The 24,767-nt window shown below is 42.4% G+C and overlaps 2 protein-coding genes and 1 long non-coding RNA gene across 3 annotated transcripts in view; 2 read left to right on the top strand and 1 right to left on the bottom strand.

The window, feature by feature from the left end:
• Window positions 1–24,767, bottom strand: part of LOC138633394 (uncharacterized) — a 160,249-nt gene that overhangs the window by 90,688 nt on the left and 44,794 nt on the right. The gene's annotated exons all lie outside the window — the stretch shown is intronic.
• Window positions 9,578–15,437, top strand: capns1a (calpain, small subunit 1 a). The gene is made up of 11 exons (XM_069719598.1): window positions 9,578–9,879; window positions 10,717–10,773; window positions 10,872–10,908; window positions 11,013–11,105; window positions 11,674–11,731; window positions 11,882–11,946; window positions 12,221–12,293; window positions 12,775–12,849; window positions 13,147–13,263; window positions 13,373–13,431; window positions 13,550–15,437. Exons 2-11 carry the CDS (start codon window positions 10,727–10,729, stop codon window positions 13,574–13,576), a joined length of 651 nt encoding a protein of 216 aa, XP_069575699.1. The 5' UTR covers window positions 9,578–9,879; window positions 10,717–10,726; the 3' UTR covers window positions 13,577–15,437.
• LOC138633380 (nuclear apoptosis-inducing factor 1) lies at window positions 16,021–23,876 on the top strand. Its single transcript, XM_069719578.1, has 5 exons — window positions 16,021–16,276; window positions 21,064–21,253; window positions 21,442–21,879; window positions 22,008–22,061; window positions 22,155–23,876. Exons 1-5 carry the CDS (start codon window positions 16,250–16,252, stop codon window positions 22,592–22,594), a joined length of 1,149 nt encoding a protein of 382 aa, XP_069575679.1. The 5' UTR covers window positions 16,021–16,249; the 3' UTR covers window positions 22,595–23,876.

The following is a 24,767-nucleotide window of genomic DNA, read 5'->3' on the forward strand; positions in this document are numbered from 1 at the left end:
AGCAAACTATGCTAACAGACTGATGGAGATGCAAGTCGTGCCACCCTCAGGATAACACACTCTGTACACACCTCCACCTGACCTTATTAGGTAACATAAGTGAGAACACCTGTGTGTGTGTGTGTGTGTGTGTGTGTGTGTGTGTGTGTGTGTGTGTGTGTGTGTGTGTGTGTGTGTGTGTGTGTGTGTGTGTGTGTGTGTGTGTGTGTGTGTGTGTGTGTGTGTGTACACGTGTGTACCTGTGTACCTGTGTGCCAGAGGCTATATGCAACAGTGAAGCCAATAGTTCATGGAAATGGGCTCTGTCTTTTTGTACCCCCAATATCATGGCAAAGCGTGAAATTGACACGCCCGTCCTCAGCAAAACATGAGATAGTCACGCTTTGGACTGTCCAGACGTAACAGTTACACATTTTCTTGCAGTAGATAAAAATGAAACCTACTGCATGCTTAAAACTATGCGATTTACAGGAAGACAAAACTATTTTCTAAGTCACATTTGGGGTTAGGGAAAAATACTTCTCACGAACAATGCTGTCACCTCCTGGATTCGATCCTCATCGACCCGCATGGAAGTCTGCAACTAATGGAAACATTTATTTTGTACTTGGTGTAAAGACCTATGTTGCTGTACCTTGGTCACATAATTCTTTGTCACGTAGCATTTTACGTGCATGTATATTTCCCTAAGTGTGGCTATCTCACCTTTTGCTTTAGTGTCAATTTCACACTTTGCAGTGAGTACTGGGTTGCATCTTCTGCTGATGACATCTCTGTTTCACACACACAATAAACATACTGATGGCTCCTTTCCATAGACTGTATATAAAAGTAGACGTGGAAGTGTCTTCAGCTGCAATACCAGCGAGTGCCACTAGAGGCCGGCTCCAAAAAGCCTCCGGCTCCATAGACTCCCATTCAACTTCTCTCATCAAATCCAAAGTGAATAAAATGTGTCCATCAGTTATCTCGGTGTTGTTAGCTAAAGTCACTCCTTCTTATTAGTTTTCTGGAGGTCCATCTGAAAATAATCCCTCATTCATTAGAAAAGAAGATTCAAGAACACCTGTTTTTGGGGGCGTGTCTGCTTGATTGACAGGCCTGTGGTGCAGTCAGTTTTCCACTATAGGTTCGGGTTCCCAAACAGATCTATTCAGGTCCACCGCTCACCCCCTCCAGCTCGTCCAAATATGGTCACTTCTGGCTCCAAAATAACAAGATGGCTATGGCCAAAATCCAAAACCCAAAATCACAAGCCAGTGGGTGACATCACTGTTGGTTGCTGCCTGGTTCTGTCCAACAGCAGTGTGTTGGTACTTAGTGAAAAACAAACCCTTGTGTGAATGTGGACAACGTGCATTGGGATGGTGCGATACATCCTGCAACAGCAGCAGCTTCCTCAAATACAGTTTAATAATACTTTATGGTTGCTGATCCCTAACATTTCTCTATGCAGCCATAATGGCGACTATTGAGGGTGAAAAAGTGTCCATGTTTATTTTCAGTTTAAATAATCATGCAAAGCAGGCAGATTTGTTTGCAAGCTGATGAATTCAAATGTTATGATCAGTGCAGATGGAAAATCACATACGACACAATTAGGTGTAGGCTAACTGTTGCCGTAACAATGCTAACACACCAAGCAATGCTGAAAGTTAAGCAGGTACGTGTGTTATGTTCACAATCTGAGTTGTGTATTAGCATGCTATCATTCGCTAAACAAAACGTAGGACACAGTTCAAGCTGATGATGAGTGTATCATTAGTTTTGCAGATATTTGGTCATTTCCATTAGTTTTGGTTTCAGTATTTTGGTTAAACAAAACATTGGACAAATTCTGATGTGATGATGGCATCGGAGGAAGATTCAATGGATCATGAAAGTGATGAACTGTATTTTATGCTAACTCACATCAGCCTCATTGCACCAAATAATTGTCAAGACACTAAAAACCAAAGATGTCAATCTGCAGGTGAAAGTCTGGAGATCACCAAATACCTGTATGAGAATTTCTTGGAAAGCAATGCATGGTGTTAATATGGCTAGAAATCCAATAGTTTCCTCTTTTGCGCTGGAGAAACATCTAAGTGGACATTTAAACCATCACAGGACATTGAAAACGCCCTGCAGGGCAATGAAAACCTTTCAGTGGTAAAGGCTCCTTCAGGCAGGCTTATACAGCAACGCTGGGACTGATAGAGCTTCATTGTTTAATCAAGTTGAATGAATTAGATTTAATTTGTGGTCAGAAATTAACCTGCAGTGTGTCAGAGGGGGATAATGTAGCTGTCTAATATCTGATATTTAATTCAGGTCGATATGAATCGTTATTGAATCAAATTAATGTTAATGACATGATCAATGCTTTCTCCTTAGCTGGATTTAAACCAGGTTGACAGGATTATTGATGTACAGGTAAAGGCACTTCTAAATCATATCATAATTCAAATCAGTGAATGTAAACTCTGTATGAGCTCTGAGCTCAGTCCGAACACAGAACTGCTGTTAAGTTCATGGGTATTGTTCAAGTTCTGCAACATGGCTTTTATGTAATGACATCCATGAGCCATCCAGCACACACACACATCCCTCCTACGCTGTTTGACCTTGTTCATTACCCAGCAAGTACATTCCTAATCTGAGCTCAGATATACAAGTCAGGAGAGCGACATACACACAACTGCAGCTCTACTGAGATCATGTCCACAGTATTTGTTCTCTAATATTACATTTGAAATACAATATACAATAATATACACGTTTAAAGACCCAATTACACCAAAAACGGAGATCAAAATCAGACTTAGCATTTTTCACGTTATTCCTGGCAGAGCTGCAGTGTGAAGAAGCCTCATGGAAGATTTAGACTCTCGATGCATGAAGCGAACTGATGCCTGTAGATTAAAAAAAAAAAAAGTGAAATGAGTTTATGAATAAACAGGTAAACAAATAGATGAAAAAAAAATTGTGCATGAAAAAATATTGCTCTGAAGTTTTTTCGAACATGTTTAAAACAGCTCTTGCACTCGTGATCTTAAGATTTCCTCCGAGGATAAGAAGTTACAGTATTTCCCCTCTTTTCTCAAAGTGGTTTCCAGAGGAGTAAAAGCTTATTGCTAATTTGATTTAGATACCTTTGGAAATCTTTGACTTTCTTCCTGCATTCTTGTGGACTTCAGAAAGAAAAAAACAGACAAGACAGCAGACAGGCTTGCCTCATAGAAAACATACATGTAGCTTGCATAACAATTATCAGTGTGACTAACTAAGTTGCAAATATGCCCTGACAATTAGGCATGTAACTGCATGAGTAAGTCATTGCAAAGAGTAACTAACCTGAGGTCACTGGTGTCTATCTCTGTCTGTCTGAGCACAGTCCCAATCCCACTATGCCGAAATGAATAAATAAAAATACAGAGATACAGAGAGATAGAAAGATAGATAGAAAGATAGATAGATAGATAGATAGATAGATAGATAGATAGATAGATAGATAGATAGATAGATAGATAGATAGATAGATAGATAGATAGATAGATAGATAGATAGATAGATAGATAGATAGATAGATAGATAGATAGATAGATAAATGAAAAGGCTATGAAAACATGTTTGATTTTCCACTGTGCAGCAATACAGTGAAATTATAATTCTACATATTCTGCACATCTCAATCCATCTGATGTCTCACATCTAACCTGGAATTGAGGTGTAAAACCCTGCAGCAGTATACATTTAAGGCACATTTGATTCCTGCTGTGAGAGAAGGTAGCAATGGGCTTGAATGATAAAATTGCGTTGTCAAGGTAACAGGTTGCTCCGAAGACCGCAAATATGTCGTATTGGGGATGCTCCCATACAATATCTTATCCTGCAGCCTGTGTAGCACTGAACTACATCAGCTCTGCTTCTCACTCTCTCCAAGTCAAGCAGGTAGCTGCAGATGTAATACGATTTCCATTCATAATTCAGGGATATTTAATAGCCAGTCTATCTTCATCAATAATATTGAGATTATTCACGGCAAATCTCATTTGTAAAACCAAATCGCATCTGTCGGAAACCTTGAGGTGGCACAGTGATTTCTTTCAAATGATGAATGGGGAGAAAGGTAGAAACTGCTAGAGAATAGAGATACACTGAGGCACCCTTTAACATGGCTCCTGAAGTAACCATGGATACCTCTATTTCATGGATGGAGTAATTTTAGCTGGAGTGGGTTCTGAAGGATCCATATCCCTGCTCTCAACATCATATATTATCACATTTTAAACATGAGGTTACTTTCTGTATATATTCAAGCACATACGTGCAAAAAGTCTGAGGGCTAATGTCCTATTTTTCCACTGCACCAGGCCTGTCATGTGATGATAAGACACTGCGACCTGACACATGGGATGTTTTGTTTGCAGGAACAAAATTGCATTCACAGAATCCAGGCAGGGATCTGTGATGACTGCATATATAATTTAGTTGTAAACAGGAGGTGTGGCTATCAAGTCTATAGTTTTGTAGATTATAGCTTTGCCAGCAAGTACAAAATGATTCATTATGAGGAAGACTGAAGAGTTGCGGGTAGAAGAACTGAGACTTATCCGTCGCAGCGTGCGCAGGCGAAAGAGTCGGCACTGTCAAGGCAACCGTGATGGAGCCGGCCATGAGGGATTAGGAGGAGATGTAGCTATGATAAAAACAGAGCAGCTCTGAGACAAACTCAGTTTCTTGAAGTCAAGACACAGGAGACTTCACTGCCAACGTGTCAGAGTCAGGACATGAATAGATGGAAATTACATGTCATACATTCATGGCAAATCTATGAAAATAGACTGGATCCATTTTCTGAAAAAGTAAAGAATGGAATCACAATTTACAGATTATAAACAGACTTTTAAGCAACGTCATTACTGTTAGATGTTTGCTGACATCTATCTGCTGACAATTTTGCACCCAGATTCCCATATAACCAAAAATCTACAGAGCTTTAAAAGCCTGATTGAAATTTAGCGGCGCAGAAAGGTGAATATAAAACAGAGATCTCAGCCATGAAAAAGCAGCTATATTTAGATAATTGGAGACAAATCTACATTTATTGTAAATGGATGTGCCTATAATTTTTGCTTGGTAAATGCAGAAGGTAAACTGGTGTCTTTGCTGTCATAGAGCGCAGTCAAATACTCTCTGACCCCACCTACTGGTTATATTCAGCACTAACACACACTGACATATTATCAGTCTGCCTATCTAAAGGCAGTCCAGAGTCCTATTTGAAGAAGTGTGGCTCCACTGCTCCACAACAATGAGCAAACATGAACACGTCCCACGCTGAGGCTGTCAAACCTGATGAGGGCGCTGTTTGCTGAGATTAAAACTGATATTTGATCCTTGTTCCAGTTATTTAAATTATCCATATTCAACCCTTTTCTCCACCAAAATTTTCAGTCATATGTTTTGTAGAGCTAAAAGAGAAAAATACGGCTCACTGATTTATGCCCCTGTAAACTAAAGAACAAAAGCATCTTTGACAAGCAATATTGGGACTGAGGAAAAAGTAAAGACATGCGAAAAGGCCCCCCATGTGACAGGAAGCTGGGACGTTGTGTTCAGGGCCCCGGTGCAGTGGAAGAGTTGTAGTATTTGACTTGGCAGCATTAGATGTTGATGTTTACAGAAACAAGAGCAGTTTTCTTTGATATCATCCTACGAAGTCCTGATCACCGAGCAAAAAAAAAAAACAAGTTGGCACAATCCATGACAAAGTGAGCTAATCACTGCTTCTATTATCCAATTATCAGAGAATAGGATTGTGTCAAAATAAATGAAAACACAATTTTCTCTCCCTTCTCATTAAGCTGTGTTTAATTATTCAATGTGATATGTTATCATTTTTAAACACGCCCAAAGTCCTTTGGCAAATCTTAAAAGGGATTCTTAGAGCTTTTTAAGTGCTCCAGTTCTCCTGTGAAACTGCCATAAAAAATATTCCCCTCTACAGAAATTCGTTATTTATAGATATGGCAAAGAAAAATGGAACAATTGATGGCAAGAAAAAAGTTCAATGGCAATAAAGAGGCTCCACGGGGGTCTGGAGCTAAATGAAGATCAGTCTGTGGCCTCTCTAATGGTGAGCACAGATAAATGTGTTGCTTTGTTTTCTTTCAGGGATGAAATGGCAATATTTATAATATCCAATGTCCAAAAATATCAGCGAATCCCTCCATGATACACTATAGAGACGGTGACCTCATTTTTCATCCATCCATCCATCCATCCATCCATCCATCCATCCATCCATCCATCAATCCAACCAATCATCCATCCATCCACCCATCCATCTGTCCATCCGTCCGTCCGTCTGTCCATCCATCCATCCATCCATCCATCCATCCATCCATCCATCCATCCATCCATCCATCCATCCATCCATCCATCCATCCAACCAACCAATCATCCATCCATCCATCCATCTGTCCATCCGTCCGTCCGCCCATCCATCCATCCATCCATCCATCCATCCACCCATCCATCCATCCATCCATCCATCCAACCGTCCATCCATCCATCCATCCAACCGTCCAACCATCCATCATCCATCTGTTCGTCCGCCCATCCATCCAACATCCATTCAACCATCCATCCATCCATCCAACCAATCATCCATCCATCCACCCATCCATCATCCATCCATCCATCCATCCATCCATCCAACCAACCAATCATCCATCCACCCATCCATCTGTCCATCCGTCTGTCCGCCCATCCAACCATCCATCTGTCCATCCGTCCGTCCGCCCGCCCATCCATCCATCCATTCATCCATCCAACCGTCCAACCATCCATCCATCCGTCCGCCCATCCATCCATCCATCATCCATCCAACCAATCATCCATCCATCCAACCGTCCATCCATCCATCATCCATTCAACCATCCATCCATCAATCCAACCAATCATCCATCCATCCATCCATCATCCATCCATCCATCCATCCATCAATCCAACCAATCATCCATCCATCCACCCATCTGTCCATCCGTCTGTCCGCCCATCCATCCAACCGTCCATCCATCCAACCGTCCATCCGCCCATCCGTCCATCCGCCCATCCATCCAACCGTCCAACCATCCATCTGTCCGTCCGCCCATCCATCCATCCAACCATCCATCCAACCAATCATCCATCCATCCACCCATCCATCTGTCCATCCAACCATCCATCCGTCCATCCATCCATCATCCATTCAACCATCCAGCCATCCAACCATCCAGCCATCCATCAATCCAACCACCCATCCATCCACCCAACCATCCATCCATCATCCATCCAACCAATCCATCCATCCAACCATCCGTCCGTCCGCCCGCCCATCCATCCAATCCATCCATCCATCCAACCGTCCAACCATCCATCATCCATCTGTCCGTCCGCCCATCCATCCATCCAACCATCCATCCAACCAATCATCCATCCATCCATCCATCCATCCATCCATCCAACCGTCCATCATCCATCTGTCCGTCCGCCCATCCATCCATCATCCATTCAACCATCCATCCATCAATCCAACCAATCATCCACCCATCCATCATCCATCCAACCATCCGTCCGCCCGCCCATCCATCCATCCGTCCGTCCGCCCATCCATCCATCCATCCATCCAACCAATCATCCATCCATCCATCCACCGATCCACCCATCCATCATCCATCCAATTATCCATCCAGCATCCGTCCATCCATCCATCCATCATCCATCATCCATCAATCATCCATCATCCATCCATCCAAACATCCAACCAACCATCCATCCATCCACCCATCCATCAAATCATTTTTTTTATTTTATACACTTTATTAATCCCCGAGGGGAAATTTCTTCACTACAGCAGGGGGGCTCTCAGGGGGGAGATGCTGCAGCAGGCTGCCACTAGCGCGGCGCCAGGTAACCTGACCTGAGGTGCATGTTTTTGGATGATGGGAGGAAGCCGGAGAACCCGGAGAGAACCCACGCAAGCACAGGGAGAACATGCAAACTCCGCACAGAAAGGCCCAGGACCGGATTCGAACCTGGAACCTTTTTTGCTGTGAGGTGACAGTGCTAACCACTGCACCACTGTGCTGCCCATCATCCATCCATCCACCCATCCGTCCACCAGTCCATCCATCCATCCACCCATCCATCATCCATCCAACCACCCATCCATCCAACCAACCATCCATCCATCCATCATCCACCCATCCATTATCCATCCAATCATCCATCCACCCATCCATCATCCATCCATCCATCACCCATCCACCCATTCATCATCCATCCAATCACCCATCCATCATCCGTCCATCCAACCACCCATCCATCCATCCATCCAATCATCCATCAATCATCCATCCAATCCATCCATCCATCATCCATCCACCCATCCATCATCCATCCAACCACCCATCCATCCAACCAACCATCCATCCATCCATCATCCACCCATCCATTATCCATCCAATCATCCATCCACCCATCCATCATCCATCCATCCATCACCCATCCACCCATTCATCATCCATCCAATCACCCATCCATCATCCGTCCATCCAACCACCCATCCATCCATCCAATCATCCATCCACCCATCCATCCATCCATCCAACCATCCACCCATCCATCCATCCATCATCCATCCAATCATCCATCCACCCATCCATCCAACCATCCACCCATCCATCCATCCATCCAACCATCCGTCCATCCATCGGTCCATCAGTCCAACCATCCATCTATACATCCATCCATCCATCCATCCATCCAGACAGACGGACATATGGAAGAACAACCTGAAAACACAAAAGCCTGAGGCCACGGCAGCAGAGATGCATATGAGCACAAGGGAGTTTTTCAAGTTTTGACTGATGATTGTAAAGTTATATGGACCTATATAGTGGACAGATTTAAAAAAGATTGGCTATTTCTTAAACCTATAATTTATGTTATAGCTTGCATTTCCCAGTTTTTAATAAGACTACCTCTGAATGTGGTCTGAGCAGGTTGGATCTCTGAAATCACAACTTAATAAATGCCTCCAAACAGATACCATGTTTTACAATGGCTATAATCTATGAGATTCAAAAAACAATCTGATTGGGGAATGTATTAGTATTCCTAGTGGGAATCTTCAGTCTTCTTCAGTCTGATGGCCAGCGGCAGAGCAGATAATTAAATCAACAATTAGGAGGGTAAAAGGCTGCAGATTTTCACTGTCTTTTTGATGACCGAACATTGTTTTATAGGACAAAACACATATCTATTACATAAGGTTTTTCTGTTTCTAACATCTACCGTGGAGAGGGTTTGAAACATCCCGACTTCAACACATTCGCTTTGAAAGGACGAAACTGTTTTCCGGTTGGCTGCTTCGGGAAGTTATATCAACAATGAAAAGTTTAGATGTACACAATTACAAATAATGTCTTTATTTCTTTAGAAATGATAAATTGTGTGATTACTGACATAGCTGCATAATATAATTGTGTGTTATTGGTCAGGGTTGTTTTACTGCGCATGTCCAAAAGAAGCATCGCAGCTGCAGGCGACAGAGACGTGTGCAAATTAAAAAGTGCTTTTTAAACCGCTGTCAGTGCAAATACAAGATTTTAAAAATAAATGCAACCACACACCAGACAGTCAAACGTGACTGATCATTTGCATCGCATCGTATTGAACCACGTTTTTGTCGTTTTTTAGTAAAGCGAAGAGCGAAGTGAGCGGACGTCGTCCTCTCGCCGTCCGTCTCCTCTCTGCGCGTCGCTCGGGCGTGTTGTCGGCTGAGTTCACAACTCACGGAGCTCGTCCAAACAACCTCCCATCAACTTCACGGAGCGCTGCAGCCTCACGGTAAATAACCCTGAAACCTCTTGGTTTGAGCGGGTTAAAGTATCGTGATCTTGAGCCTCGATGCAGGGCGACGTGGTTGTTCGGTGCGGCAGCGCCGAGCCGAGCCGAGCCGAGCCGGGTCAGACAGTTCCGTGTTTACCGATGCAGCTAAGGTAGCTTCATGGCGCTAACGATGAAGCTCGTCATCTTGTCGACATGGTTCACGTCTGAAATCCGAGCTGTGGGTTTGATGGTCGCTGGTTTAGATGATGTTTTAATGCTACGAGGCAGTTGTGGTCAGTTGACATAAGCTAACTTCACGTCATGCTGGCCGTCGAGCGTGATAGGAACACGCGGTGCTCCCTCCTGACCGACGCTCACTGCTCTTTGTGTAATGGGGAAGTGTTAAAGGGATATTTGATCACTTCTGAGATGTCTTTGTGTTCCTAAAGTGCACCAGGACTTCATTTCTAATCTGATCAAATTCTCGCAATTTGGGTGGGGCATCGAAGTTCCTCCACAACAGGAAGTCTCGTCGGTGGGTGTGTTAGTCGGTCGACTGAAGGAGAGCAGCTGTGGTTCTGGAGTTACACACTGGACCGGTTCACTTCGGATACACATTACAGGGCTGGACCAGACCCGCTCATACTGCTAACCCAGTTGGTGAAAGTCGTCATTCACCGTCGTCTACTTGTGCTTCTTGTTGTCAATTGTTTCATTATTGTAATTTGAATGAGAATTTCCTTGGGATCTCTCTCACTGCAAATAAAAGCCCAAATACTGCCGTGATGACGTAGCGCTCTTAAGATCTTAAATCAAGAAAAGTTTTCTACTAAATTTTGCATTTTACATTCACAGTTGACAGAAAATGTTTCTTGCCAAAAAGTTCCTCGGTGGAATCATCGATGTGGTCAGGTGAGCATCTGCACAAAATACCAACATGAACCAGGATGCGTGTTTTTTTTTTTTTTTTTTAGTTAAACCTCTTCTCACCTCTGATCCCGTCTCCGTAGCAACATCGACCCGGCCCAGTTTGTGCCGAGTGACCCTGTGAGTGTCCGTCATCACGTAACCGCCTGTATCCGCCGTCACTGCTCTGCTAACTCGCCGTGATGGCGCTGTTTGTGATGTTTGCTGGTGCTTCTGTCCTGCAGCCTCCTCCACGCCGGCCGCTGGCGTACGCAGAGCAGCACGAGAACGACGAGGAGAAACAGTTCCGCAGAGTCTTCCAGCAGCTCGCTGGAGATGTGAGTGCCTGTTTTTACTCCTCTCTGAGTTAATTCAATTCAATTCAATTTCATTTATACAGCACCAAATAACAACACAGTTGTTTCATGGCACTTAACACATTAAAGTCCTCACAGCAGAACTTTAGAGCACCATACAGAGAAACCCAACAATTCCCACATCAACCATATAGTAATTGAACTTCTGACAAACTTTCTTGGAAAATTCCTTCGCCTCTTAACTTCTGTTAGAAATTAGCTTGAAAAAGAAACAACTATCCAACTTTCAGATTTCAGAGTAGGTCATGTCTGTCGGTAACCAACTTTTCTTTTTAGCTTCAAGGTACAAACTGTAGTTTTGTTTTGAGGAGGAACGTCTTGTGATGCTCGTTTGTATTTCCTGTCGGTTACAAAGCTGTGAACTTGTTTTTTTTGTACTGTTAACTCTGATGAAATGCCAATTAACTACACCATCTCTTCCATGTCATTCATATGAGAACGTCTGAGTATCGAGACTGTCTTTAATGGTTGCACCATCTGTTTTGCTGTGTCTGCTCGGGCCCTTTAATGTTGAATATCTGTCCTGCAGGACATGGAGGTGAGCCCACCTGAACTGATGAACATCCTCAACAGAATCATTTCCAAGCGTAAGCCGTGTTCGTCTCGCATACATACATACATCCTCGTGTGTGTTCCTTTTAGTTCTTCGTGGTCTTCCTTCACTATATTTACACATTTGAATAGCTGTTCTGAAGACGTACGCTGACAGTGGTTGACTGTTCTCTCTTGTGTTTTAGATGGAGACCTGAAAACAGATGGTTTCAGCATTGAGTCTTGCAGGAGCATGGTGGCAGTCATGGATGTATCCTTTCTGTCGTCAGTGGGCTTCACGTGTTCATGTGACAGCACGATAAAAACACAAATACAAACAGCTGTATCAGTGGTAATATTTACGTGGAGAAGGCAGCTGTTATCCTCGTCATGGTGTCATTCCCCACAGTAAATTGTGTTCCACATGAAAGCACGGACAAGGACGCCTTGAGCAAACACAACATATCCACCAGTAATGCAACTGTTTGGTGAAGCTGGAGTAAAACCAGAGGCCTCGTTGTCTGTCGGCCTTAACGCTGTTTCAGAGTGACAGCACCGGAAAACTCGGCTTCCATGAATTCAAACAACTCTGGAACAACGTCAAAAAATGGCAGGCAAGTACAGCGGCCTTAATTTCATTTGTCGTCCACAGTTGTTGCACAGTTACATTCCTGTGGCCGGTGTTGACTCTGCAGCAGCAGCGAACTCAGAGGAAACTGTAGCTGGAAGGATTTACAGAGCCGACTGTATATCCAGGCTGATTTATATGTACAGTGAGCCAGACTCCTCCTTCATTTGATAAACTGCTGTGTTTTAACATGCACATGAATGTCCTCTGTATACAGGTCACGCAATTTCTCGACAAATGAATCTTAGTAAAACCTTGTTTTTGGTGCTTGGACAAGTAAAAAACTCCTTCACTTTAACTTAAGGGATTTGTAATGCACATAAAGCAGTTTCCACCAGATTGGTGGGGTCTTTGGGTTGTAAGAGTAAAGTTTTTTTTATTTCATTCTTTCTATGTCGTGAATCAACTTTAAGTAGAAACCTTCAGATGGCGTAAATTCTTCAAATTCTTCTCTTATTCCTGTTCAGGGAGTTTACAAGAGCTACGATGCAGATGGCTCCGGTGTCATCGGTGCAGATGAGCTGCCGAAAGCCTTCAGAGCTGCTGGTGAGCATTTTTTTTTGTTCTAACTCCTATGTTGTTTAAATGTTTGCACGGCTGTTGAAAAGATGCAGGTGAAAGCTTTACTGATGTGCAGGAGGAGAACAGGTAAAGTCTGTAGATGCAGTAAATGGACTCGAGTTTCTGTGCTTGGTTTTAACATGAGAAAATATTGGGTTTCTACTGTCGTTTTGAAAGCCAAGAACCTACACGATGAGGTTTACTTTAACTTTGTATGTACACGATGTACCGTTTGTTGAATGCTGTTTAGTGTAACAGACAGTGTGTGCGTCTCTCCTTCAGGCTTCCCTCTGAATGACGACCTGTTCCAGATGATCATTCGCAGATACAGCGATGAAAATGGGAACATGGACTTTGACAACTACATTGGCTGCCTTGTGAGGCTGGACGCTATGTGCTGTAAGTTTCAAATCCGGTCTTCAAATTCATTGAGTCTTAATTGGTTTTGAAGCTTTATCAGTAAAATAAGAATTATTGTGTAGTAGGTTGAATATCTGCTCTGATTCAGGTGCCTTCAGAACCCTGGATAAGGATGGCAACGGGACCATCAAAGTGAACGTTCAGGAGGTAAAATGATGATCTCAGTTATTGTTCTGATCGGTCAGTTTTGACTGGAAATCAAATTTTGAAAAGCATGTGATTGACTTGAGAAGTCATGAGTCTCTCTGCTCTCGTGTCTTTCCAGTGGCTGCAGCTGACCATGTACTCTTGAGTCCAGACAACGTTTCTCCTGCTCGTTTTCCAGAACCACTTCATTTATTTACACAGTACAAAATATTTTATCCCTCATCCCCACAACTTCCTCCGTTACTCAGCAGGTCCCATGTGCATGCAGGTTTATTTTGGATGTTAGTGCGATGAAAATGTGGGATTCTCTCCGGTTCTATAGACTGAATTGATTCAGTGTTACTTGGTAAGGAAAGCACAAACCTGCACGCAGATTGATGCTGAGTGGGGATCAAAAGTAAATGCTGCGGACGAGTATTTACGATTCAGGCGTGTGAAGATGATAGTATCTTAAATTGATGTCATTTGATGGGTTTGTTAGCATTTACTTTTGATCGCCCTCATTCCCTGAAGACAGCATAAGAAAGGGCAGGCAGGCATCAAGATGCTGAACAGTGTGAGAAACATTTGTGAAAAACCCTAATGTGAAAGCAGCGTTGCTCTGAGGCTGGTTTCACAAAGTCCACCTGTTAAAGTGTTTGGTGGAGCGCAGAAAGACTTTAAATTGAAAATGACTCTTTTCGTCACATTAAATCAAAGTGTTTTTAGGCCATTCACACCCCCTGATAACTCTTAGTCTCCTGATGACAAAGACAGGAGAAGCTACTTCAATCCTCACTTCACAACCAAAATATCTTCCACCAGGTGCACGCTGTCTGTTGGAGTGAACAGAGGTTAACAGTGTGTAGAAGGAACAGCCACCCACACAGTTTAACTTCCCCTCCGTCTGTTTTACTGAAGCAGATTCCTCTCTGAACTGTGTGGGCGTGTACAGACTGCTTGATTGACACATCTGTGACTGCTGGTAGTTTTGTTCCACCTGTCTCAAACCTGTCTCCGCCCAGCTTTGTCCTGAGCACAGGACAACCCAGCTTTAACCAGGAAATACAGTCACCTGTGAACACGTGTTGATTTACCCATGACTAACCAGAACAACATAGAGGCCCACCCATGGAGGTGTTTTCAGGTGATGTGGTTCAGGCTGAAGGTGGGAGGGGCTAATCTGAGTAATGAATGACCACATACCTTGTAGTCCTAAGAATCCTGAATATGTGTGTGAGGGTGCAGGTTGTCCCAAACAAACAGGTGCAGCCAGCCATGAGTCAGGCTGCACAGAGCTCAGAGAGGAGGGCTGGTGAGGAGACGGGCAGGTGGACCGTGTCGTCATGGAGACCGTCAGTGGTCACGAAGGGGACATATTGCAGTTGTTTAGTGTCTGTGAAACCAGCCCCGAGTCCACTAACTGAAGATTTGTGCCCACTAAAACTACGATGTGAGAGAGCTCACCAACATTTGTTACTTGCTATAGAAAAATTAGTTTGAAATATGGAACAAAGCAGAGCATGTTTTATGATTTGTATGCACACTTGTTTTTTTCATCAAAGTTGCATTGTTACTGTGAATGCAAAGCTGTCAGTCAGAATGCTTTCTAAAGCCACAAAAATTATAAATATCTCTGAAGTGACTTAATATAAATATAAATGGCAGTTTGTCCATGTATATATTCAGTATATCCATCTCTATATCCCCTCTGCAATAGTAAATTACATTAAGAGCCTGTTTTGTTTGGGCGGGCTCATCTTCTGCCACTTCATGTTTCAGTGCTGCTAGTGCAGCTTCTCTGATCACTTTACTTAACAGACTGTACTTTTCAGAATGCCTTCACCAGGTAATGCCAGCACGGTGTGTGAATTGACAATATATAACGTGTGTATGCCAGTAATGCATGCAGCCAATAGTGAAGATCCCATTATTACAGGTTTTTTAAACCACAGCCACAGTTATTAAACTGTTACTGAAAATGCTTGGTAAAATAAATACCTGTGCCATATTTGGAATAAAAAGGACATCTGTGTCTGTCTTGTTCTTTGGCTACGTGGCAGGTTACTTTGAACTGGGATCAGCCTCTGGACCTTTCAGATAATTGGGTTAAACAATGTTTTAAATTAAACAAAGCTACTTTTAACTTAAAATAGAAACCACTCAGTAATACACTTTTTGTGTATGTCATTATATTTCAAGCTATTACCCCCCCCCCCCACACACACACACCACACACACACACACACACGAATGAGGAACACTTGGCATGTTGTGTTTTAATTTATGTTTTAAGTATTAAAAGGATTCCCTCCTTAGTTTAGGATTTATTTATCTGATCTTTTAAGGATGTGTCTTGTTTATAAAATCCCCAAATGAAGGTCTGCTCCGTGGGAAGTTGGAGCCCCCCGCCCCTTCCTCCAGAGAGCTTCAGCCTGAAGGACCATTGGTGTTGATGTTTGGGTTCATCCAGTCTGCTGCACCGGAAGTCTTCGTGCTCCTTCAAAATAAAACCCTTTCCAACCCAACCGTCCGGAACAAAGAGAAAGCGTCCGGTTCACTAAGTCACCGGGTTGGTTGCTGTTATTGTTATAAGTTTAACGTAAAGCCCAAACCGTAACGGTGTGCTGCCACGCGGACGTGTGTCCGTTGTTGAACGGCACCGAGCCGGCTGACGGGAACCGGACATCACATGTGTGACGCTGACGTCACACCGGCTAGCTTAACACGTGCTATCTAGTCGATGAGGAAGTTTATCTTCACGTTTGTGGACCAAATCCCAGCATTATTAACTCGGGGGTATGCTCGCCACCGTCCCAGCTGTCCTTGTCTCTAACGGATGCCTCTCAGAGTGACACTGCGTGAAGTAAGTGCTTCATTTAGCCGCTTTCAGCGTTAGCTAGCGGTGCAGACAGCTAGCTAACCTGCTGGGTGTTGTGTAACGTCAGACCAGAGCTAAGCTCCGGGACCGGGTCCCTGCAGGAGGGCGGGTCGGGTCGGGTCGGGTCGGGCTGTCAGCACCAGTTAAAGTTATCAGGAGCAGTAAACGCAAAAGTTCATCTGACTGGACCAAAGAGTGGTTTCTGAATAATGCAAGCTAACTGCTATCGATGTGTGAAGTGATCACAGCATCCTCCATTGTTCTTCAATAGATCAATATGTTACCAGATCAATATGTTAACCAATACATATGTTACCAGATCAATATGTTAACCAATACATATGTTACCAGATCATTATGTTACCAGATCAATATGTTACCAGATCAATATGTTAACCAATACATATGTTACCAGATCAATATGTTACCAGATCAATATGTTAACCAATACATATGTTACCAGATCAATATGTTAACCAATACATATGTTACCAGATCAATATGTTACCAGATCAATATGTTACCAGATCAATATGTTAACCAATACATATATGTTAACCAATACAATACATATGTTACCAGATCAATATGTTACCAGATCAATATGTTAACCAATACATATGTTACCAGATCAATATGTTAACCAATACATATGTTACCAGATCAATATGTTAACCAATACATGTTACCAGATCAATATGTTAACCAATACATATGTTACCAGATCAATATGTTACCAGATCAATATGTTAACCAATACATATGTTACCAGATCAATATGTTACCAGATCAATATGTTAACCAATACATATGTTACCAGATCAATATGTTACCAAATCAATATGTTACCAGATGAATATGTTAACCAATACATGTTACCAGATCAATATGTTAACCAATACATATGTTACCAGATCAATATGTTACCAGATCAATATGTTACCAGATCAATATGTTAACCAATACATATGTTACCAGATCAATATGTTAACCAATACATATGTTACCAGATCAATATGTTACCAGATCAATATGTTAACCAATACATATGTTACCAGATCAATATGTTAACCAATACATAGATCATCAATATGTTTATATGTTACCAGATCAATATGTTAACCAATACAATATGTTACATATGTTACCAATATGTTACCAGATCAATATGTTAACCAATACATATGTTACCAGATCAATATGTTAACCACCAGATCAATATGTTACCAGATCAATATGTTACCAATATCAATATGTTACCAGATCAATATGTTACCAGATCAATATGTTACCAGATCAATATGTTACCAGATCAATATACATATGTTACCAGATCAATATGTTATGTTACCAGATCAGATCAATATGTTACCAGATCAATATGTTACCAGATCAATATGTTACCAGATCAATATGTTACCAGATCAATATGTTATGTTACCATGTTAACCAATACATATGTTACCAGATCAATATGTTACCAGATCAATATGTTACCAGATCAATAATACATATGTTACCAGATCAATATGTTAACCAGACCATATGTTAATCAATATATGTTACCAGATCAATATGTTACCAATAGATCAATATGTTACCAGACCAGATCAATATGTTAACCAATACATATGTTACCAGATCAATATGTTGACCAGATCAATATGTTACCAGATCAATATGTTACCAGATCAATATGTTACCAGATCAATATGTTACCAGATCAATATGTTACCAGATCAATATGTTACCAGATCAATATGTTACCAGATCAATAATGTTACCAGATCAATATGTTGCCAGATCAATATGTTACAAGATCAATATGTTACCAGATCAATATGTTGACCAGATCAACATGTTACCAGATCAATATGTTACCAGATCAATATGTTACCAGATCAACATGTTACCAGATCAATATGTTACCAGATCTATATGTTACCAGATCAACATGTTACCAGATCAATATGTTACCAGATCAATATGTTACCAGATCAATATGTTGACCAGATCAATATGTTACCAGATCAATATGTTGCCAGATCAATATGTTACCAGATCAGATCAATATGTTACCAGATCAATATGTTACCAGATCAATATGTTACCAGATCAATATGTTACAATATGTTACCAGATCAATATTTTACCAGATCAATATGTTACCAGATCAATATGTTGACCAGATCAATATGTTACCAGATCAATATGTTACCAGATCAACATGTTACCAGATCAATATGTTACCAGATCAATATGTTACCAGATCAATATGTTACCAGATCAATATGTTGCCAGATCAGTATGTTACCAGATCAATAATGTTGATATTCACCATGACATGTATTCACCAATGACAGATATTCACCATGACAGATATTTACCATGACAGATATTCACCATGACAGATATTCACCATGACAGTTAGTCACATGACAGATATTCACCATGACAGGTATTCACCATGACAGATATTCACCATGACAGATATTTACCATGACAGATATTCACCATGACAGTTAGTCACATAACAGATATTCACCGTGACAGATATTCACCATGACAGGTATTCACCATGACAGATATTCACCATTACAGATATTTACCACGACAGATATTCACCATGACAGATATTCACCATGACAGTTAGTCACATGACAGATATTCACCATGACAGATATTCACAATGACAGATATTTACCATGACAGATATTCACCATGACAGTTAGTCACATGACAGATATTCACCATGACAAGTATTCACCATGACAGATATTCACCATGACAGTTAGTCACATGACAGATATTCACCATGACAGATATTCACCATGACAGGTATTCACCATGACAGATATTCAACATGACAGTTAGTCACATGACAGATATTCACCATGACAGTTTGTCACCATGACAGATATTCACCATGACAGTTAGTCACCATGACAGATATTCACCATGACAGTTAGTCACCATGACAGATATTCACCATGACAGATATTCACCATGACAGTTAGTCACCATGACAGTTAGTCACCATGACAGATATTCACCATGACAGATATTCACCGTGACAGTTAGTCACATGACAGATATTCACCATGACAGATATTCACAATGACAGATATTCACCATGACAGTTAGTCACATAACAGATATTCACCATGACAGATATTCACCATGACAGGTATTCACCATGACAGATATTCACCATGACAGATATTTACCACGACAGATATTCACCGTGACAGATATTCACCATGACAGGTATTCACCATGACAGATATTCACCATGACAGATATTTACCACGACAGATATTCACCATGACAGTTAGTCACATGACAGATATTCACCATGACAGATATTCACAATGACAGATATTTACTATGACAGATATTCACCATGACAGATATTCACCATGACAGGTATTCACCATGACAGTTAGTCACATGACAGATATTCAACATGACAGATATTCACCATGACAGGTATTCACCATGACAGATATTCACCATGACAGATATTTACCACGACAGATATTCACCTTGACAGTTAGTCACATGACAGATATTCACCATGACAGATATTCACAATGACAGATATTTACCATGACAGATATTCACCATGACAGTTAGTCACATGACAGATATTCACCATGACAGATATTCACCATGACAGGTATTCACCATGACAGTTAGTCACATGACAGATATTCAACATGACAGATATTCACCATGACAGATATTCACCATGACAGTTAGTCACATGACAGATATTCACCATGACAGTTTGTCACCATGACAGATATTCACCATGACAGTTAGTCACCATGACAGGTATTCACCATGACAGTTAGTCACATGACAGATATTCACCATGACAGATATTCACCATGACATATATTCACCATGACAGATATTCACCATGATAGTTAGTCACATGACAGATATTCACCATGACAGATATTCACCATGACAGTTAGTCACCATGACAGATATTCACCGTGACAGATATTCACCATGACAGATATTCACCATGACAGATATTCACCATGACAGATATTCACCATGACAGGTATTCACCATGACAGATATTCACCATGACAGATATTCACCATGACAGGTATTCACCATGACAGATATTCACCATGACAGATATTCACCGTGACAGATATTCACCATGACAGGTATTCACCATGACAGATATTCACCATGACAGATATCACCATGACAGGTATTCACCATGACAGGTATTCACCATGACAGATATTCACCATGACAGTTAGTCACATGACAGATATTCACCATGACAGATATTCACCATGACAGATATTCACCATGACAGTTAGTCACCATGACAGATATTCACCATGACAGATATTCACCATGACAGTTAGTCACATGACAGATATTCACCATGACAGATATTCACCATGATAGTTAGTCACATGACAGATATTCACCATGACAGATATTCACCATGATAGTTAGTTACATGACAGATATTCACCATGACAGATATTCACCATGATAGTTAGTCACATGACAGATATTCACCATGACAGATATTCACAATGACAGATATTCACCATGACAGTTAGTCACATGACAGATATTCACCATGACAGATATTCACCATGATAGTTAGTCACATGACAGATATTCACCATGACAGATATTCACCATGACAGGTATTCACCATGACAGGTATTCACCATGACAGATTTTCACCATCCACACTTTGTCTCTGTAAACTGATGTTGATCTCTCAGACAGCTGCTGAAGCACAGCACGAGGCCACAGCAGCAGCTGCACCCCTGGACCCCCCGTGGACGATGTCCTCCACGATGTTCTACAGCCAGGACAGTGTCACCCGCTTCAAGAAGAGGAAGGCTCGGTTCTCCTTCAGTGAGGTCCACATTCTGCTGGATGAAGTGAGGAAGCATCGTATGGTCGTTGTGGGTACGTGTCTCCTGACGGCTCTTCACCTCTGAGTCAGCTGTTTGTGTCCATTTGAAGGTAGTTTGTTCATGAATAGAGAACATGTGATGGTTTGAGACTTCAGGGCTGAACTAAACATGAAGGTTATTGATGAACACTAGAAAGTTGAAAAAAAAAAAACATTTTTTATTTCTTTTTTCCTCCCAAAGGCAAATTCAACCGTGGTGTGCCAACAGACATAAAGAAGCGCACGTGGGCGGAGATCACTGCCCGTGTCAACGAGATCGGGGAGTGCCAGCGTGAGGTCATAGAGGTCATCAAGAAGTGGTCCGACCTCAAGTGTGACACCAAGCGGAAAGTGGCCGCCATGCGGTCGGGGACGGTCCCCAACCGAGGTCTCAACTCGCGCCTGTCCCGAGACCTGAATCAGACCGAGAAGATCGTGCTCCAGATCCTGGAGATGGACGAAGAAGACCAGAGCACCGGCGACTTCGGCCCGCTGGGGGACGACGACGACGTACCGGAGGAGGAGGAGGAAATGGAGGAGGAGGATATGATCGGAATGCAGAGTTCTCCCAACGGCGGGTCGGACGTGGCGCCGATGCCTCCGCCGACCTCCTACACCACGAGCGGGCTCCCACCATCAGGTAGTAATGAGCTTCCTGTATCATGCGTGTCCACAATATGTGAAGTTACCAAACCTCCATCTCAAAACATTGCGTTCAATTCAATGTGTTAATGAAAAGCTGCATACAAATGAGTGTGAATGCTGCAGGCGACTCGTCACAGCCGGCCTTCGACGTGCAGTACGAAGTTCCTCCAACAGACGGTAAGTTGTCGAGATGTGGATTCAACTTAAGAAAGACTTGTTACGTGTTTCAGTGATGAGAAAAAGCCGCTGCGTCTTCCTGTTCGTCTCCAGATGCCGAGGCTGCGTTTGGAGACTCGGACGAAGACCAAAGGGACGACGTGCTTCCGTCGACTCCGCTGCCGAAACCGACAGAGGATCACCAAGTTAACAACGGCATCCAGAAACCGCCTCCGCCCTCCTCCGGACCGCCGGCGCCAGCGCTGCCGGCACCGGCGCTGCCGGCTCCGCCCTCGCTGAACACACGGGACAGCATGCTGCACAATGCGTCGCTGAGCCTGCAGGAGCAGCACGCCACCAACATCCTGCTGGAGACGGTTTCGCGCTCCCTGGAGCTGCTGTCGGAGTCGGTGCAGCAGCTGGCGGAGACGCAGCAGGAGTTCGTGCGCGAGTCGCTGCAGCTCCAGCGGGAGACGGTGCAGGTTCTCAGAGACTTCACGGGCGGAGCCATCGCGCTCATGCATGACAAACTGAACGGTCGGCCGGCGTTATAACAGCAGTCAGGTAGAGAGCTTGATTAGTTGCATCACTGACTTCATACATGGCCTTCAGGCGCAGGAACCCTCCGGTTCCTCTGGACTCCACCTCTGTTTACTGTCCTTTTTGATAGTACTCAGCGGACTTTCTGTGGTTATATTTTAAAACTGTATCGGTAGAAACATTGTGTTGATGGACGTGCTGTCTGTGTGGATACATGAACGTGGATTGAGCAGTATTAACCACAAAGAAAGACCACGGGGAGTTTTTTTGCTACTGAAAGTGAGACTCTTACCACTTGCATTTTTTTTATTATCAAACACCACATTTAAAGCTTTTACAGTCTTTTAATGTTGACATGCAAAGAATGACTCTTTGATTTTGAGATGTCCTGAAGAATTGGTCTGTGTCCTTTTGTTGTAGTTTTTCTTGGCATCAGTGTCTGCAGATTATCACGTGTACTGTAATGGTGAGTGGACGTCTGCTCCTGACCATTATATGGTCCTCAAGTCTGAGAGCTGAACGAGGTGTTAGATACTCTGGAAATACCTGTAAGTGAATCATCTGTGATTGTTGGATTTTCTTTTTTACGTTACAAACATGAACACTTGAAAAGTTTTAATATGTTCTTTTGAATAAGGAGAGAGCCCCTCGTGTATTTAAATGGAACAGAAGTCGTCTCCGAGTTGTCAGTCTGTGAAGTGCGAAGAGCTCCAGCTCACGTTTAAGAGCTGCACTTTTCTGTCTGACTCCACTGAAGACAGCACATTACAAAGGATCTGAAATTTTACAATATGACCTGCTTCATTGACTGATTGTCCTAATACACTACTAAGAGAGAGATCTTAAAACAGCAGTCATGGTTTTAAAGTGTAATAAAAACACTGTAAGACTTATTAATGAGGCTTCAGCTGTTTTGTGTATTTATGATCTGTACCAACAAAACAAATTGTAATCGCACAAACACTTCAAAGCATAAAGCTGGACTTTAACAGCCATGAACAGACCAAAATCAGCAGCGCATTGATCAGGAGTTCGCCTGTTGATCCAAAGCTTGATATGTTTGTGCCCCAGAGCTCCACTGTTACACCGTAAACTATCAAAACCACCTGAATGAGTCGCGCTGTTGCAATAGGAGACAGTGCAATGTCCTATTGTAGTTTAAGTTTCAGTTGATTCCCATCAACATGTCCCGCTGCTCTAAATATTCACTGGGTGCTGCTGAGAAAAGTCCTCCCAGCAAATTCACAACTTCTTCTTTAAGGAAAGTTTTCTGAAAGCTACAGTGCCTAGATTAAATTACTTTTCATGAAACCCAATTTAAGAATGACATTTTTTGTTAGAAAAAATGAGCTGTGCGCAAGTTCAGAAGTCACATTTTAGTTTTGGTCTTTTTATGACATTTGTTGGCTGAAAGGAAAAAAAAGAATTATACCAGAATTATCCTTCACGTGAGGACATACGAGGTTGCACTAAAATCCATCACTCACATCTCGAGGGATGGAGACAAAATACATCAGGCACAAACACCCAGACATTTCTGCAGGATCGTAGACGTCTCAGTAGGGGGCGCTGGTCATACTATCGTATGTCGTCCAAAATGCGACAAAAATCTTAAAAATGTCATAGTATATATAGTGTGGTCCAAGATGATAAAAAAAAAAAAAAAAAAGTCAGTATAGTTTGTGGTCCAAAAAAAAATAATCATAAAAATACCCTAGTTTGTTATGTGGTCCAAAATATCATAACAATGACATAGTATAGGATGTGGCACGGTGACACTGAGGCCAAAACACCAACACAAACAAAACACAACCACAAAAACAAACAGCCCTGAAGTGCAAATCACGAATACAAAAAGAAACAAACACAACAACATTAAGGAGCAGTCCTGACGTGCAATTTGCAGTCCCCAAATTACGGAAACAGCGTCACCAGCTGGTCCGCCAACTTCAGCTCCGTTTCTGGAGGATTTCGAGCAGCAGCACCGAGATGGGAAAGCGGCTGGTTGCGTCAGTATAACAATCCCTTCAGCGGCGTATCACTGCTATGAACCGATCCCTAGTGGTATGCCACTCCTTTACCACCGATAGATGTGCCGAAAGCAAAAATTAAAGCTGGCCGTAGTAAAGAAAGATAATGTGAGCCGAGCCACCATAGCCGGTGGCTTTGTGTTATCGATCAATCACA

Source organism: Brachyistius frenatus, unplaced genomic scaffold (genome assembly GCF_029030835.1).
Source record: "Brachyistius frenatus isolate BFR_SWC_R1_liver_20210118 unplaced genomic scaffold, ASM2903083v1 Contig_218, whole genome shotgun sequence".
Lineage (NCBI taxonomy): Eukaryota > Metazoa > Chordata > Actinopteri > Embiotocidae > Brachyistius > Brachyistius frenatus.